The following is a 16,501-nucleotide window of genomic DNA, read 5'->3' as shown; positions in this document are numbered from 1 at the left end:
ATTTTTTTTTCTTTCATAATGATATTTCCCCCCATTTTAAATTCTTATTCTCCAATGAAAGGTTAGATTTTTGTGATTTTTTAAAATAAAAGTTCAAAAGGATTAACAATGCAGATTTATTTTTACAGCCTTCTTTAATCATATTTACCAAGAATACCAACAACTCTGACCACGTGTGTAATAATATATAACAATATAATAATATATAACAATAACAAATTTTACAAAATACCATATTTTAGAGCTTGACATAAACAGAAGAATTTATATTTATTATAAAAAAGGCCTGGAAAAATTGCATGGAAATGCCTGGAAATTTTATTGAGTTTCTCAGTTTTAAAATTCTGTGGGAAGGCTGTGGCATAAATTAAAAAAATGTCAGTTGTTTAGGGAATTAATTACATAATAGACATAATAAATAAATAAATAAATCATTTAGGCCATCTTATTCTACCCCTTGGAAGTTTGCTGTGGTCCCTTGTGGGCCCTGGCCCCCTGATTGAAAAATATTGGTTAAAGTAAGCTTTGGTTGTAGACTTTGTTTCAGTGTAAGCATAAATGACATAAAGACACATATTAAAGCAATAAGATGCACAAGGAGGTGTGTTATAGTGATTTCATTTTTTTTTCATTTTGATTTGCAGCTTTTATACAACGATGGCAACTGCAATATGAAAAATACAACACTGCTCCCTAACAAATGTCTAAGATCTCTAATTGTTGTCCTTTAACACTGTTATAATATTGTCTATAGGTGATGAACATTAGATAATTGTGGAGAAAAAAAAGAAAGAGGAATATCAGTAAAATGTGCGTCCTGTTTGCATGGCATTTGTATTTCCTGATATACCACAAGAGACTCAGAATCAAATATTGTGAATGCATTTTAAACACGGTGAGGTATTATATATTATAATTTAGCAAATGCAGAAGGAAGTGGCAGAATATTCAGACGCCGTTGTCGGCGGGAGCAGATGGCGATCATGTTGACGCTCTCTAGAATGTTCTCACTCACCATAAGGAGGCCTTTGTAGGCATAGACAATCCCCAGCCAAATGGTCATGTGCGTGTTCTCACAGTGCTCCAGGAAGGGCCGGATTGCGATGTCTCGTCCCTGAGGATCCGCCTGTGGAGACGCAGTGAGGAAACCAATGAGTGGAAATAATCCTGGCTTTAAAAACACCTTTGTCACTAACAACAATAACACTGAGCCCGGGTTTATTTGCCTTGACTTCAAATGCTTCAATACAAAGGTTGACTTTAAGAATTAAGTAAATTTAAATTTTGATTTAAAAGTAAATTTGCAATACCAATGCTGTGGCTATAAATGCATATGAAACGTGGATGATTTGATCTCCCATGGGAGACCACCCTTAATGGACTTTCACAGAGATAGTAAAAATAATATAGTCACAACTACAGGATACCACTTGAGTGTTATTGATTAACAATAACTCTTTATGGGTCAGGCATCAATTACTTGATATCGATCAAGGTATTTACACTCCTGATATGGAAACCAGGTCAGGACTAGACTCTTGAAGGAGTCCGATGAAATGTGCTGGCTCTAAAAGTAGCCAAGCTCTAACCCACATCCTTGCTGCCCCAGTTTGGAAAACCTTAAGCTTGCCATGCAACAACCCGGACACAAAGATAGACAGGGATCCAACCTCCAAACTCATCCCTAAGTCTCACAGATTCTTCCCAGTTTAGTTACAGAGCGTAACACCTGCGGTTTTCATCCGCCTCTTGTGAGGCTCTATCTGTGTGATTTGAGCTTGGCATTAAGGATCACACCGCTAAGAAGACATCTTCACAAAGTGACGGTGCCAGTAAACTGGGCCAGCCAATGCAAGAAGCTCTATTTATAAAAGATACATTCAATGATGCAATGAATCCTAGAAGTCAAACTGTAGGACCATTTTTAAACAGATCAAAGAGGAAAAGCTGATGATAGACCTCTTGAAGTCTGAGAAGTAGTTTACTAGAGATGTTTATGGGAAAATGGTTCATGTGATGTTAAGGAGCTTCTACTGTAGCAACAAAAGAAATAGAAGGAAGTAATGAAATAACCTACAGAATGTCTGCCTATTAGGCTGACTATTTTAACATCAAAACTTAAAATCAAATAATATTATTACCCTACACAAAATTGCTTTTACTTCAACATTCAAGTGTTCCATCTGGCCTCAGAAACCCACAACTGAAAAAGATCAAACTTGCTTAAGAAATGCTTATTTTCAACTGCACAACAACAAGACCTCCGCTTTTATCATAGCTTGAGCTGTAGTTAGTCGAGCTGTGTGGTGTTGCCAGGCAACAGTCGGTGGGTTGGGCTTAAAGAGAGTGCTGTGCGCTCTGTTATTTCTCACTGCATTAGGTGTCTAATGTAATTGTTCAGTGGAAGCTGGAAGGATGTGTGACTGACAGAGTGTCTGTGGAGAGATGGAGATTAGAGGGACACAGTTTGCTGACAAGAGAGAATTATATCACATTTTATAGACGGGAATGAACCATATGGGCACTGAGAACTGGAAACAGACAGCCATTAAGTGTGTATTAGTACACAGTGGCAGCTTTGCACACATGGTGGGGGAACAGGAGGAACAGCATACGGAAAACCCTAAATAAACATATAAATATAAATATAAATAACTAGTAAAAATGATCCAGAATGGTGATTGGTTGATATATGTGATATACACTACTATAGTCAGTAAGATTTTTTTTGCCTTCTGTTCACCAAGGCTGCGCTTTCTTGACTAAAAAAATGTTGGAAATATTATACACACACACATACACAGCCGTTCAAAAGTTTTGGATCATTAAGATTTTTAGATAAGTAATATTTTTAGTGTTTTTAATGGAGTCTCTTATGCTGCTCAAGGCTGTATTTATTTGATCAAAAATACAGAAAAACTGCAATATTGTGAAATGTTAGTACAATTTCTAATATTTGCTTCCTATTTTAATATACTATAAAATATAATGTATTTCTGTATTGCAGCGCTGAATTCTCATCAGCCATTATTCCAGTCTTAAGTGTCACATGATCCTTAAAAATTCCTTCTAATATGCTGATTTATTATCAGCGTTGAAACTGCTGTGCTGCTTAATATTTTCTTATATTTTATTTTATTTTATTTTTTTTTTCAAAATATTAATAACAAAAATGTCCCATGTATCTTGATCTGAGCTTGAAAAAATAAGGAAAAAGCCAATATACAGTCTGTCAGTCCAAGTGGAGGATAAACTCCAATTCAATGGCTGTCTGGGGCTAAAGCCATGCCATATTATTTTCTAACAAGAGAGCAGAATCAACCTAAAATGACAGGGAGAGTGACAGAAAGAAAGGGAGAGAGAGAGTCGGAGACTCCAGGGTAGTTTGCTTCCATGAGCATATATTTTATTCCATTGGGAGTTTAGTACAGCATGAATGTGATATCTATTATACAGCAATTTTCTAAGACCTTTGATTTTGAACTAAGCTCTTGTTTAAGAGAAATGATAGTTATAATCCTCATTTGGACGGGTCGGTCACCCTCCTGTACATCTGTTTCTCTCCGACATGGCTTCTTGTGACCACAATCTCTTATCTGTAGTAATGCTTTTACATTATGTCCTGTGATCTCTTGGCGGCTGCGTGCCACTGCTTGAATGTACTATGAAGAGGCAGATAATGTTCAATGGAGCTGAGAGTTGTTTAACAAGAAGTTAAGTCAATTATTTAGGTCAACTCGAGCGATACTTCACTGACCTAATCCCACAGCAAAGCCATAACACACATCAAGGAACAAGGTTTAGCACCACGGTTCCAAACCAACACTCGCCAAGTAGAAATTGGCTTTGATCAGTAAAAACCACAGAGTTACTTGCCAGTCGGCCAGAATTGAAACAAAGTACATTACTTAAATAAAATTAAAAATGACAAGATGACCCTGCTGATGAGAGACTCAAAACAAGACACGATTTATCTAGGTTATATATGTAAGTATATATGTCTTAATATTTTATTCTCATTAAATTTGCATTAATTTGATAAATAAAACAGTAATATTGTTAAATATATATAATTCTGATTAAAAAAAGTTTATTTTATTTTAGTAAATTGTAAAATGTAATTTATTCCTGTCACACAATCCTTCATAAATCATTCTACACTTTTAAAAAAAAAACAGTGCAATATGCTCCCTGTGTTGCATCTACCTGCTCAAGTTTAAGGATGAACCTGCAGCTGCACGCTGAGGCTCTGCAGATCTGTCTCCCTCTGGTGTGTGCTTATTTTTGGAGTCCACTGCTCTAAACTCCACTTCAAATGTGGTGACTTCAAAGTGGCCCTGCTGCAGTCCCTGCGGCTGAGCCTGGGAGCTGCCATCACTGATTCATTACGGGCTAAATGCATCATTAGATCAGGAATCTAACCCCGAACATCACACACATTTAAATATGCAAATGAGAACGTTCAGCGCCGTGTTTCAGATTGCCTTTGTTATTGCAGCCTAAAATGCTTTTTATTGACATCATTCTTTAATCTAATGCTCCGGAATATCTTGGTTTTAATCACAACTCCCATCTGCTCGCTCTCTGCGAGTCTCCGAAGCAAATGACTTTCGCTATGTTGCCGTGACGTGACTGCTGTACAGCGCACCCTTCGCCCTACACAAACATGCTCACTTATGAACATGCAGCTAATTTGCGAATAACAACCTTCATAAATGGGGTTCGAGTGCTCACTGTCAAACGTTATTAGAGCTCACGCATGGGCAAACATTTGAATCTGGTGACTATTGGGATTATACTGAGGCATTCACGCAGATGCGCTCTCAGAATTACAGTCACGGACACACAAACGCTCGTGTGCGCTCACACACTCGCCATAATGCCTACAGCTTGTTTTGTTTTCTGAGGGACAATCGAGATTTGTGACTCGGGACGTCTATACATCCTTGTTGAGTCAAGGACACTGAGAGGTCCCGCACACGATAAGCCATCAGTCCTAATAACTCATAAGGACCACTGTTTTTTTCTCCGTGAGGGCAGGCATGGCAAACTGTGAGTGATGGGGGACGGCTGCTCTCCGTCATGGTGCACTCTGCTGCCCTCATGATTACTAAAGCCACACGCACTTTTCTGTGTCGTGAAAGCGTACAGAAAAGAGTAAGGGTACAGAAAAGAGTAGATGGGTGTTTGTTTGACTCAAGGCACTTTTGGCACTGTGGATCTGGTTAGAAAATGAAAAACACTCATCATAACCATCATATAACAAAAAGAAAACATCAACATCGATCCTGGGACTTGACAGTGTCTGCAGCTGAAGAAACATCCATATACTTACTAAGAAAAATATCCTGACCACCCTTCCAGTGTAATTTCTTAAAGTGCTCTTTGAACCTATCGGTGACATGGTAAGTTCAAAATGGGCGGCAGTAATCCACTGCATCTGAGGTCTGAACTGACCCAGTGCACTTCACATTAAACAAACTGGCAGCACACTTCAAACACTGTCTGATCTAATCCTCATGGTGAAGTCCCACTTGTTGCTCATTCACTTTATCATTCCCGGGATCATCCGCACCTCATTTTCTCTTGTTCTCGGTTTACCTCGACTCCATTGACTCCATTGAGGTGCACATCCTGTCCAGGATATTACCCCTTGCGTTAACATTAATTAAACCTGATTATAAAGCTCTGAGTGAATGTGATATCTTTTGATGGTGTTAATTTTGTACAAGATACAGAATGTTCCTGGTTGTAATAACAAATCTGTTGATTATTATGTGCATACGCTGCTGTCAAGATCAGTTAGGCTGGTCCTGCTGGAGATGAATTTAATATGAAACTTAGTTTTATGAAAGTTACGCAGAAACTTGTGATTCAAAAAAAGCTACTTCCAGCAGTGAGACAAAACTCTCGCTTTTGTCTCCCTTTCTGTCTTTGGCAGACTTAAACATGCACACACATCATATTCCTGTTGTTGCTAGCTGAGAGCGCAGTAATTGAGTCCTTGGAGGCTTGATTTCTATGAGAGGCCTGTGTTGTGATGTGTACTGGGCTGAATTATGCAGACTATAGAAAGTACAGATGGGCTGCTTAATAGCAGGAGACTTATGCTCTACAGCATTTATTGGGTAAGAATGATAAGGTTACTGCTCAATAAATAACATTTCTCAAATTCTGTTTCAGGGCAAATGGAACCAGCTAAATCAAGTCACAATGTGTTTTATGAATATTTTAAATGCATTTGATTCTACTCGAAAGGGACACGCTAGACAAAGTATAGGCCTACATTTAAATTTCACTTATTGTAAGACAGGCCCACAAAGGTCCTAACTAAAATATATATATTATATAAATATATAAGATATATATTATAAATATCTGGTTGCTCTGTTAATTTTATTCTCTTCATCCACAACTCACAATTACCATGTTAACACCTGTCATAACATGAGTAGACTATGTAATGCTTTCTTCTTGTCTTTAGGGCCAGGCCACCTGAGATGCAGGCCCTCATGCAGGTAAATGCTGCTAAGTGTGATCATGTGACTTTATCTCTTTCATTTGTCTGTTTTCCTAGGCAACTCTGAAGCTCGTGAGCTGCATGACAACTGTGAAGAGTGATATTATACAGATTTGTAGGGTTTCTTTGGACCTTAACAATTTGCTGCTAGAGCGAGAGCACAGCAAATGAGCAAAAACTTTGACAATTATGAGACAGAACGGTACAACGATAGAATGACAGAACGATAGCCAGCCAGCCAGCCAGACAGCCAGACACACAGACAGAAAATAAACCCAGACAGACAGACAGACAGACAGACAGCCAGACAGCCAGACACACAGACAGAAAATAAACACAGACAGACAGACAGACAGACAGGCAGACAGACAGACAGACAGACAGAAAGACAGACAGACAGACAGGCAGATAGACAGACAGACAGAAAGACAGACAAGCAGGCAGGCAGATAGACAGACAGACAGAAAGACAGACAAGCAGGCAGGCAGGCAGATGGATCTGCAGTATGATGTACGATGGATAGACAAATCTGCCTTAGAACAGAAGGAACATGACTGATCTGAGTATATCAGACTAATATGATCAAAGTCTGAATAAAACCACCCATAACAGAAAAATCCATCACTGTTCAATGTAAATTACACAAGCTGTCAATGTTCCTTAACGCAGTCAAACAACAGAAACTCATGGACATCAGGGGATGGCACAAGCTTCTGATATTCTCCTGTAGCCCATTAGGCTGGATTATGTGCCAGTGAAATTCACTGGCTTCAGGACTATTGATGCACTGCCACACCAAATTGCTCTTTTCTGCCTACTGCACATTGTCAGGATGTGGACGACTCTTGGTTTTTGTTCCCTAGCTCATCTCACTGCCAAATTGGATTACTGTGGTTGTAGGTGGCCATTTGAGCCAAAAACTCTGCATTGAGTTCAGAGAGACTGGAAGATAAAAAAAATAAAAGAGGATACACACTTGGCTTCTGCCCCATTGTATTTGGAAGCATGTTCAAATAGGACCAGCCCATTCGCATTTCTCTGAGCGGCAGCCACGCTCCCCTCCCATCGGCCCACTTTAGACGAGCCGAGAGGCCAGCAATATGTCTCTTTAACTAAGAGGAACAGGCAAAGGGAAATGCTTTTGGAAGGACCGTTTCCTTTGCATTCTGATGAATCAGGTAAATCTCGGAGTAAAAAGACAGAAATGTGATGTAGTAGAACATCATGAAGAGGAACAGACTGTGTTTTTGCAGTTAGACAGATTGTGAACGTTGTGAACATCTCAACCTATCAAAAAAGAACAAGTTCTCGAGGACATTTTGACGCTTGAGTTTTATATTCATCTACTCAGAGTGTGTGCACAAGAATGAGAATGAGAGAAAAATACAGACAAAGAGAGATCTTAGCCTGACAAATGACTTAATGATTAATAGTATGGAACTCTATTAATTTGTTTCCATGGATACAAACGAGCAGCTCAGTTCCGAGTCTGTTCTGCTCACCGTTGATAACGGGTCTCGTCTCTTCTAGCTTCACTTCTTATGATACATCAAACTGCACAGCCAGCCAATGAAATAATCCCAGAGTCACGCTCCACACATGCAATTATGCATATGACGAGATGTCTTCTCGTTTTACACTCTTTCCTTTCACTCACACTTCATTTGCATTCACGTTAGTCACACTGCCGCCCGTACCATGTGACTTCAGATCTGTGGCCTATGTACTAAATGTGTATGTGTGCATGTACATGTCAGGTTTCGCAGGTGTGAAAGAGTGTGCATTGGTGTATGTGTGTGTGTGTGAGCAGGGGGTACTGATGGCCGCCTGACTCTCTGCTGGATGCTCTCCAGGCTGTGGGCTGGCAGGGTGTCAGAGGGTGCATTTGAAAAAGAAAGAGGGGGGCTCGACTCCATCCGGCTACCAGGCAGGCTGCCTACTGTCAGATGGTCAGAGCTGGTTTGTTATCGGGTCTCAGCTGCTCAGACTGGAAACAGTGTCAGTCGGCAGGCTGGTGCCACAGGCCCGTGCCGCAGGCGGTCGTCAGCCATCAGGGGCGCTAGAGAGGATGAGTTTGAAAGCATTCGCATACCTGAGAAAATGTTCTGTAACACTGACAACGTCTGAGATCACTTTAATTTTGTTGCTTCTATTGCATTATTTCATAAATATGTTATTTTATTGCAAAATATATTATCTGCATACTGATTAAGGTGAAAAGTTGGAATTAACATGAAATTCAGAATGTCTAAGTAAGTATTTCGTGCATCCCCTTGTTGGTTTCTGCTTTATTCCTCATTTTATTGTTATATATACATGACATATATTAATATTAACAATGTATGTTAACCTGACATTCAAAATGTTTTAATATTTGGTGCATCCATTTTTGCTTGCTTGATTATTAATTTATCTATCCAAATAATTTTGAAGTAAACTTTGTTATTTTCAGGTTTAAATAAAAGAAAATCTCAGATTTTTTGCATGAATTATAAATATTTTTTCAACCCCATTTTTTTTCCCCAGATAAAATTATATAACACTTTAATTGTATTTTATTATTTAATAAATCTCTCTCTCTCTCTCTCCCTCTCTCTCTTTATATATATATATATAACTGTACCATAACTATATTTGCATACTAATGTAGGTGAAAAGTTCTTTATTTCTTTTAATTTACAAAACAACAACAAAAAAGTATTTCCAGCTCTACATAAAAAATTCATTTTGTGCTAAATATTTTTATACCATGTTGTTTTTAGTCATAATCCCTACCCTAACCATATCTTAAGTAATTAATATTACTCAGTACTTAAATGTAGAATTACACTTTAATAAGGACAACAAAAAAAAGTGCAATATTTTTTCCCCCAAATTCCTTCCAAATAAACCTGTTTTTATAAAGATAAAAAACATCAGACTTTCAGACCCCACTGTATCTCACTCCCAAAGCAAGCATTGCATAAATTATCTAACAATTTCTCTCAAAGACGAATCTAAAAAAAAAACAGCTCATTTGGAGTCGTTCGGTAATGATGGACCACCTGCAGCCCGTCACATTGATCCAATCCCTCGGATCGGGCTGCAGCACCTGCCTCTCATATCGGCCAAATGACACATTTCATTCGCACAGAGACTCAAGTCTTATGAGAGTAATGAAGAGCTGTTTGTGGCTGAGTTATCTGGCTCGGTAGGTCTGTGCGGTGCCAGTGCTATTGACCCACGCTTCAAATCAGCCTCTCTTTCACACACAGAACCATTTTGGGGGTGTGAGCTTCAACACACAGCTTCATATTAGGGCTGGAGAGAGAGAGAAACTGTGCTGTAGGATGTAATACTCAGTGTGAGCATGTTGTGTAAGACGTTTGTTCTGTATAATCATTTTTAGGGCCAATAAAACACAAATATAGCTTGTGCTCACATCCAGCTAAAAGACAATGTCGGAAAACAAGCCCATCAAATAGGTTAATCAAAAAAGCTGTTCCTGCAAGTGGATGTGAATGGCACAGTGTTCTTGGCGCCAGTCAGGATGATTAAAAATACATGCATTCTCCAAGCCAATTCATCATGAAATCTTAACAAGAGCAGACATCACACACAAAGTAGCATCAGCAAATAGAGGAAAACTCTGAACTTCATCCTTAATGCTTACTGTCACCAAAAAAAATATTTTTAAAAAGATTTATTTTACTGAAGACCAAAATATTTAATCTATTCTGAACCTGTATGACTTTCCTTCTTCTGCAGAACACAAAGTAAATACATGAAGACAGACTTGTATTTGTGGGTGAACTGTCCCTTTGCATAAGGTAGTCTGACATAAATGATGCTGATGTTGCACAGTTTGCCAAAGCTTTTACCCAAGATCACACTGGGGTCATACAATCTGACAAGCTACAATCGCAAAGGACCGGAAAACTTGCACAGTGTGCACCGAGCAGCACTATCAGATCTGGATCCCAAAAGGAACAAAACCCATTGCAGAGTATAAATTCATTACAGCTGGTCTGATTGCAGGCCAAGTCTGTCGAGATCTCAGAGCTGATGAGGGAGGAGCGGGAGGAGAAATGGACAGTCTGTGTGATTGCATAAGAGAGCAGTCTGATAAAGAGAAAAGACACTCTTTAAAACTGAATCTCTAGCATTCTAGTCTATGTATTATATGATTTTAATTGTCATTGCAAAAGCAACCAAATTCAAATTCAGCCACTCTCTAGATAAGGATGGGCCGTATCGAGATGGCAGTGCGGAACAAATTACAGTCAGAATCAATACTTGTCAAGCTCTGATGTGATCATTACAGTGTGTGTGGGTGCTATGGGACCATTCTCTCCATCTAGCTCCTGATCATGTCCATGATTAGAAAAAAATGACCAAAGCTGACTATATATCAGAATAAAATGAGATTTTTCCCTGCTATAATGTGTGGTTCTCCACAACACATCTGTCCTTCCATGAGTTATTTATTGCCCAACTGGAGCAAAGTTAAAGAACCACACACTGCTCATCCACACCAGCAGAGGGTGTGACTCAAACACATGTCAATTAAAACATATAGCTGGTCATTACCACAGAAATAAGATCAGCAGTCAAATTGAGTTGTTTCCCGAATTATGCACTATATACTACTTATGCACTATGTACTGTAATCAACCATGTAGTGTATGAAATTTATAAGGTCATTTTGTCATGCATCATCCGAGTCTGATAGCCCCTCCCCCTCCAATACATAATTAAAGCTATGACAGTTGATGACATGGGGGTGAGTAAAATGCATCCGCCGGATCGGCTTCCACGTATGACAGATAACAAAAGTGAGAGAAAAGTGTTTATTATGTTTGAAATATGGACATTTTTTTTACAAAAACACATGCATTCAACTACAGAAGGCCTTTATTCACCCCTCCTCCCATCCCTTAGCAGATTAATTATCATAATCGTAAACACACAGGTTTATACAAATTGCACTCAAGTTACACGCAAGTTGTTTTACTATTTAATCCACTTCTTTAGTCTTTTAGTTATTTACCTCACACATAGTATTTAGTCATGCACATTCACAGGTAACAGTTTACTTTGACATTAACATTTTTTTAGAAAGTCTGTGTGGATCAAACTGGCAAGACACATATTTTGTAAATACAAAATCACATACATTACACATACAAAGATGTAAGAGGCTGTCTCATAAAAACCTGTTGCTTGGGTTACAATATGTTATTAATAGGTGTTTGCTTCAGAGGCCCTTTGAAGCCCTTTGATGTGGCCTTATTCTGGCCCCATGGAGCTGTGCATGTGAAGGGCATCAGGGGCCACAGACCTCTCTGATGTCTCCTTTGCCCTGCCCCTTGCTTAACTCAATCATATCTACCAACACAAAAAGGATTATGCAAGAAAAGACAACTTTAATAAATCATAACAATAGTTTCAGACACCTCTTACATCATGCAAAATCCTAAAAACAGGATCTCTCTCTCTCACACACAGGCTCCTGATTGGCCCGTCCCATCGCAGCAGTGTGTTGTGGCATGCAGGTTAATGAATGTGCAGATGGCAGTCAGGAGGGGGGCTGCGCCTCCCTCCACTCCATCTCCCCTCTTTTCCAATTCTTCACATCCCTCCTTCTCCTTTAACATCTCATTTATCTACTTTATTCCCACCCCGCTCAGCTTCGCAGCTCACTCTGTGATCACCTGCCGCGTATCGCCGTTTCACATGTGAGTGTGTGTGTGCATCCTGTGAGCAGAAAGCACGTTTGATTTCACAGCTTTCCTAACAAGGGATTTGTTAGGGCGATCACAATAGCGTTATTACTGCCTCCTCATGCAGGGGAGAGCCATAACTGGGGACAAAGGCAGGGTTAAATATGTTCAGCAGGCACCTGCGGTGTGGATCGCGAAAGCATGAAATCTAAGGCTAAACATGTCCTGAAGGATAGAGGCTCTGTGCGGGACAGGGCAGGAGGGCGGGGCGAGGAGCGGTGATTAGGAAAGCAGCCGTGCATGAGTGTCGAGGAGGATGAGAGCAGACTCGTGTACGGACTCCCATAGCCTGCTGCACTAAGTGACTGGTGTAGGGTTTAATAGTGCCATATGGTTTACATCTCCGCTCACACCATGTCTTTCCTCCAGTGCTTGTGTGAATATTGATCCTGAGGGCTCTTTCCTTCCCCTCCTCCTCGCTCTTGCTCTCAAATCTCTTGGTTTCCGGACTGCAGAGAGGATGGAGGCCTCCGCGGCAGACTGATGCTGATAAGAGCAGGAAGCAGAGGCGCACTGGGCAGAGACGGTAGACGATGTTCCCACCACACTGAGATATCCATCTGTGATGTGCATTGAGTTTGCAGTGATTGCTTTAAGACTAGACAAAATAAAACTGTACAAATATTTAAAGGTGCAGGACATATTATTTACGGGATAGCTAGTGATTGAAATGGGTACCGCAGTCCAAATTCACAATATGAGAAAGTCTTGTTTTTCTTGCACCCTCCTCTTCAGATTATACACTCATTCAGGTTTCCAGATTGAGGATATGCGACAGGAACGAGTGCAGTTGTCAGTGAAAGGCAACGAGTTGATTTATTTGCGTTTTAATATTGCTTTGATCACAGGGCTTTTTATACAGATGCTGAGGCTTTTTAGATTCTGTGATCTCTAACCCAATTTGTTTGCTGGCTTCCATGGTTGCAATACTAAGGTGAATCAGTAGTGCATAACACAACAAAATCTCCACAACACAATGAAAACAAGCCGCAACACAAAAAAATTAGCACAACACGAGAAACAAGCAGCAATACAATGGAAACAAGCCGCAAAACAACTAAATCAGCACAACACAAGGGAAACAAGCCGCAACCCAATGGGAACAAGTCGAAATTAGACCTATGTGTTTTGTTGTGATGATTTCGTTGTGTTGTGGAGATTTGGTTGTGCTGTGCACTACTGGTCCACCGTATAATATGCTGTGTTTTCTGACAACTGGCATGTTGAAATCGTATTGGATAAACTGGCAGTGGGCAGAATAACACAGACCAAACCAAAAACAGACATTCCGACATGGAACATGTACTTAGAATTAGAATAACTCCTAGTAGCATTGTTTTTCGGAGAAACAAGTATGTGAACTTAGCATGTTTCTTAAATATCTGCAAACATGTTGTGGTATTTTTGTGCATTATTACAGTCAAAAAAATTACATACAGCACCTTTACGCAAAATCCCACTAACAAAAGCGATGTTGTAAATTTCAGCATGTGCCACCAATGAAAAGAAAAAAGAAAAACAGCTTGAATTCAGTCGTTCAGATCGCTTGGCGATATGGCTGCGGTAACATTTAGCCTGCCGTTCATAATCTTGTCTCTTGCCTGCCAGCATTTGTAAATACTGCAGTTCTGAGTCTGGTCAATAATTTTCAATAAGAACTGTTTAGTAGCAGTTTGAGAAGCGGCTTTTGAGAGCAACTAAATTCAACTGATAAGCGACATCTGTGCTTCTCCACTCTGGATAAGCACCAGCCGCCACTGCACACATCTGAGTCTTAAGGCCTCTTAAATGTAATGAACTGTGGGGCACAAAGAAACACACGTTCCCCTCACAGCTGCCAACAGATTATGAGTGTGTCTGAGCAGCAAATTTCCATTTTCTGTTTCTTGGACAGTGCATTGTATAATTAAACTGCATTTTAGTATTTTCTGTAAAAAATGCAAAACCTGCCACCATGATGCTAGGCTGTTTCTGAATGCTTGCTTTCTTATGACAAGACTCTTCAACGAAAGTTCTTGAAGGCCACTGTCCAGTAGAGACATTGTATAGGTCCATAGGATATTTAGCCTCTTTTATGATCTGCCATGTGAAAATCATAAGGTCAAATTCTTTGAAAAGTAATAGCACAACAAACCACATGATTCAAGATATCATCTAATATCATCTGGTGAACAAACGTGAGGCGGGATCAGTTCCATGCCAAAGTGTAATACTTAGGGTTAGTGTATAGTGTGCCTTTGGCAAGCACCACTAATAATGGCATTTCAAGAATATCACTTCATTTCAAGGCTACGAATTATGAAGCTCAGATTACGGCCACAAATCAGAGCAATAAAACCCCAAGGCTGCATCCAAACCCTGTATAAAACCTCTTACCCAGACTGCCACTTCTAAAGAAGTGAGGACTGTTTCCAAATCCAAAGCAAATATAATCAGACGATGCAGCAGACAGGATCACAAATCAACCTGACGTCCCATTCCTCACCCCGATAGTAGCCAAATAAACCAACACCCACACTTCAACACTACCACTGTTATTTACAATCACATGATGTATGGATGAATACATAAGTGTCTCGTTGCAGCACTGTCCTCAAGGGACGGCGGCCGCCAGCGACTAAGGCGACCGTGAGCAAACACTTCTTTATAAGAGCCTCTGTGACTCAAAGAGGGCAGATCTTATGAGCGCTGCTCTCTGGTTTGTGTCACCAGCTGTTTGCGTCATTATGCCCAGGTGGGTTGGCACCCAGCCAGCTCCCCTGCCACCGCCGAGGGTTTAATTAGCTGAGCCTCGAGGCTGTGGAGTCCCGGATGCCTCGGGGGACAGGGGAGGGTGATCTGTGTCACACGCGACGGCGTGACGTTGACCAGCCATGACACCATTGCTACATTCCATCTTGCGCAATAGAGTGCATATCCGTAGCAGGTGAGTTAACGGATGAGATCTGCCTCTAGCGCCACTTTTCCCTCACGAGACGAGGAGAGAAAAGCATCTCCTCAAGGACTCAAGGAGTCAACGCTGTGCACCCAGCTTCTGTATGCACCCTGCCACCACACTGCTGATGCAGCAAGAAAGATGTGCACATGAGGGAGTAAAATGCAGCTCACACTGCTGCCCTTTTTTTGCCACTCGCTAATGAACAGCCGGTCCATCTGCCCCATATGCATGTTATCAGAACCCCATGCCATTATTTTAACTTTTTTTTTTTAATTATAAACACACATTTACTCAACATTTCCTTAATATTAGTGCTGAAAGACCCACCTGTGACAATCATTTGTATTTAACAGGCCCATAGGCAAAGTTTCATTACTTAACATAAATCTGCACCACAGCAAAATAAACTGTATTTTCCTAAAGTTGCAATCTGAATGTGATGATATAATGTAAAGACAGACTTTTCTAATGCACTGGCTGCAAAATAAACATGCAGTTATTCATGAATAGATGTGTCAGTTCTTCTAATAAATTACTTGAGTCATATGTTGAGGAACTCTTTGCTGAATGAACTAACTGAATTCATTAGAACGGTTATTGAATAACCATAGAAAAGACTCAGAGAAACTCACATGTTATTAGTTTGAATCAGTCTGACAAATCCTTCACTGAATTAACTGACTGAACCCATTAGAACAATTATTGAATTACCATCTGACTCACTGAACTGCAAATCTTTCAGTCATCTCTGACCTGAAATTAAGCGATTTTGTTCATTTCATTTGTTTATTATGAAATTGTTAATATTATGTATAGTTTTTACCAAAATTATTAAAAAAAAATTATTAAAAATGTATTTAAAAAATAATAAACTATAATTTAATTATTTAATGTTCTGACATGTTACTAAAATTTTATTTTTATGGATAGTGATTAGTGTAGGCATTGGGATGAATTTGGATCCCCAGAATTTTGATATTTACTATGATGTTTTGGAAATGCTACAGTACATCAATCTAATAAAGGAATGAAGGAATCTACTTTTTGTGATTTATCTGTGAAACTATGGAGACTATACAACGACTATAGTACTTACTGCCTGCTAAGAATTGCTAAACAGCATACATGCCCCCCCCCCACCACACACACACACACACACACACACACACACACACACACACACACACACACACACACACACACACACACACACACACACACAGAAACATTCATCTGATGACATGACATGGCATGACAATGCTTAAAAACAGCTGTAAGGGA

At 39.8% G+C, this 16,501-nt stretch overlaps 1 protein-coding gene across 1 annotated transcript in view; it reads right to left on the bottom strand.

The window, feature by feature from the left end:
- Positions 1–16,501, bottom strand: part of LOC109077127 (gamma-aminobutyric acid (GABA) B receptor, 2) — a 198,575-nt gene that overhangs the window by 11,245 nt on the left and 170,829 nt on the right. The window contains exon 14 of the mRNA XM_042745768.1: positions 1,016–1,126. Coding sequence (XP_042601702.1) covers positions 1,016–1,126 — 111 coding nt within the window. The remainder of the gene's footprint in view (positions 1–1,015; positions 1,127–16,501) is intronic.

This window comes from Cyprinus carpio, chromosome B19, assembly GCF_018340385.1.
Source record: "Cyprinus carpio isolate SPL01 chromosome B19, ASM1834038v1, whole genome shotgun sequence".
NCBI classification, from domain to species: Eukaryota; Metazoa; Chordata; class Actinopteri; order Cypriniformes; family Cyprinidae; genus Cyprinus; species Cyprinus carpio.
Note: the sequence above shows the minus strand (reverse complement) of the source record. Positions and strands in the feature narration are given on the sequence as shown.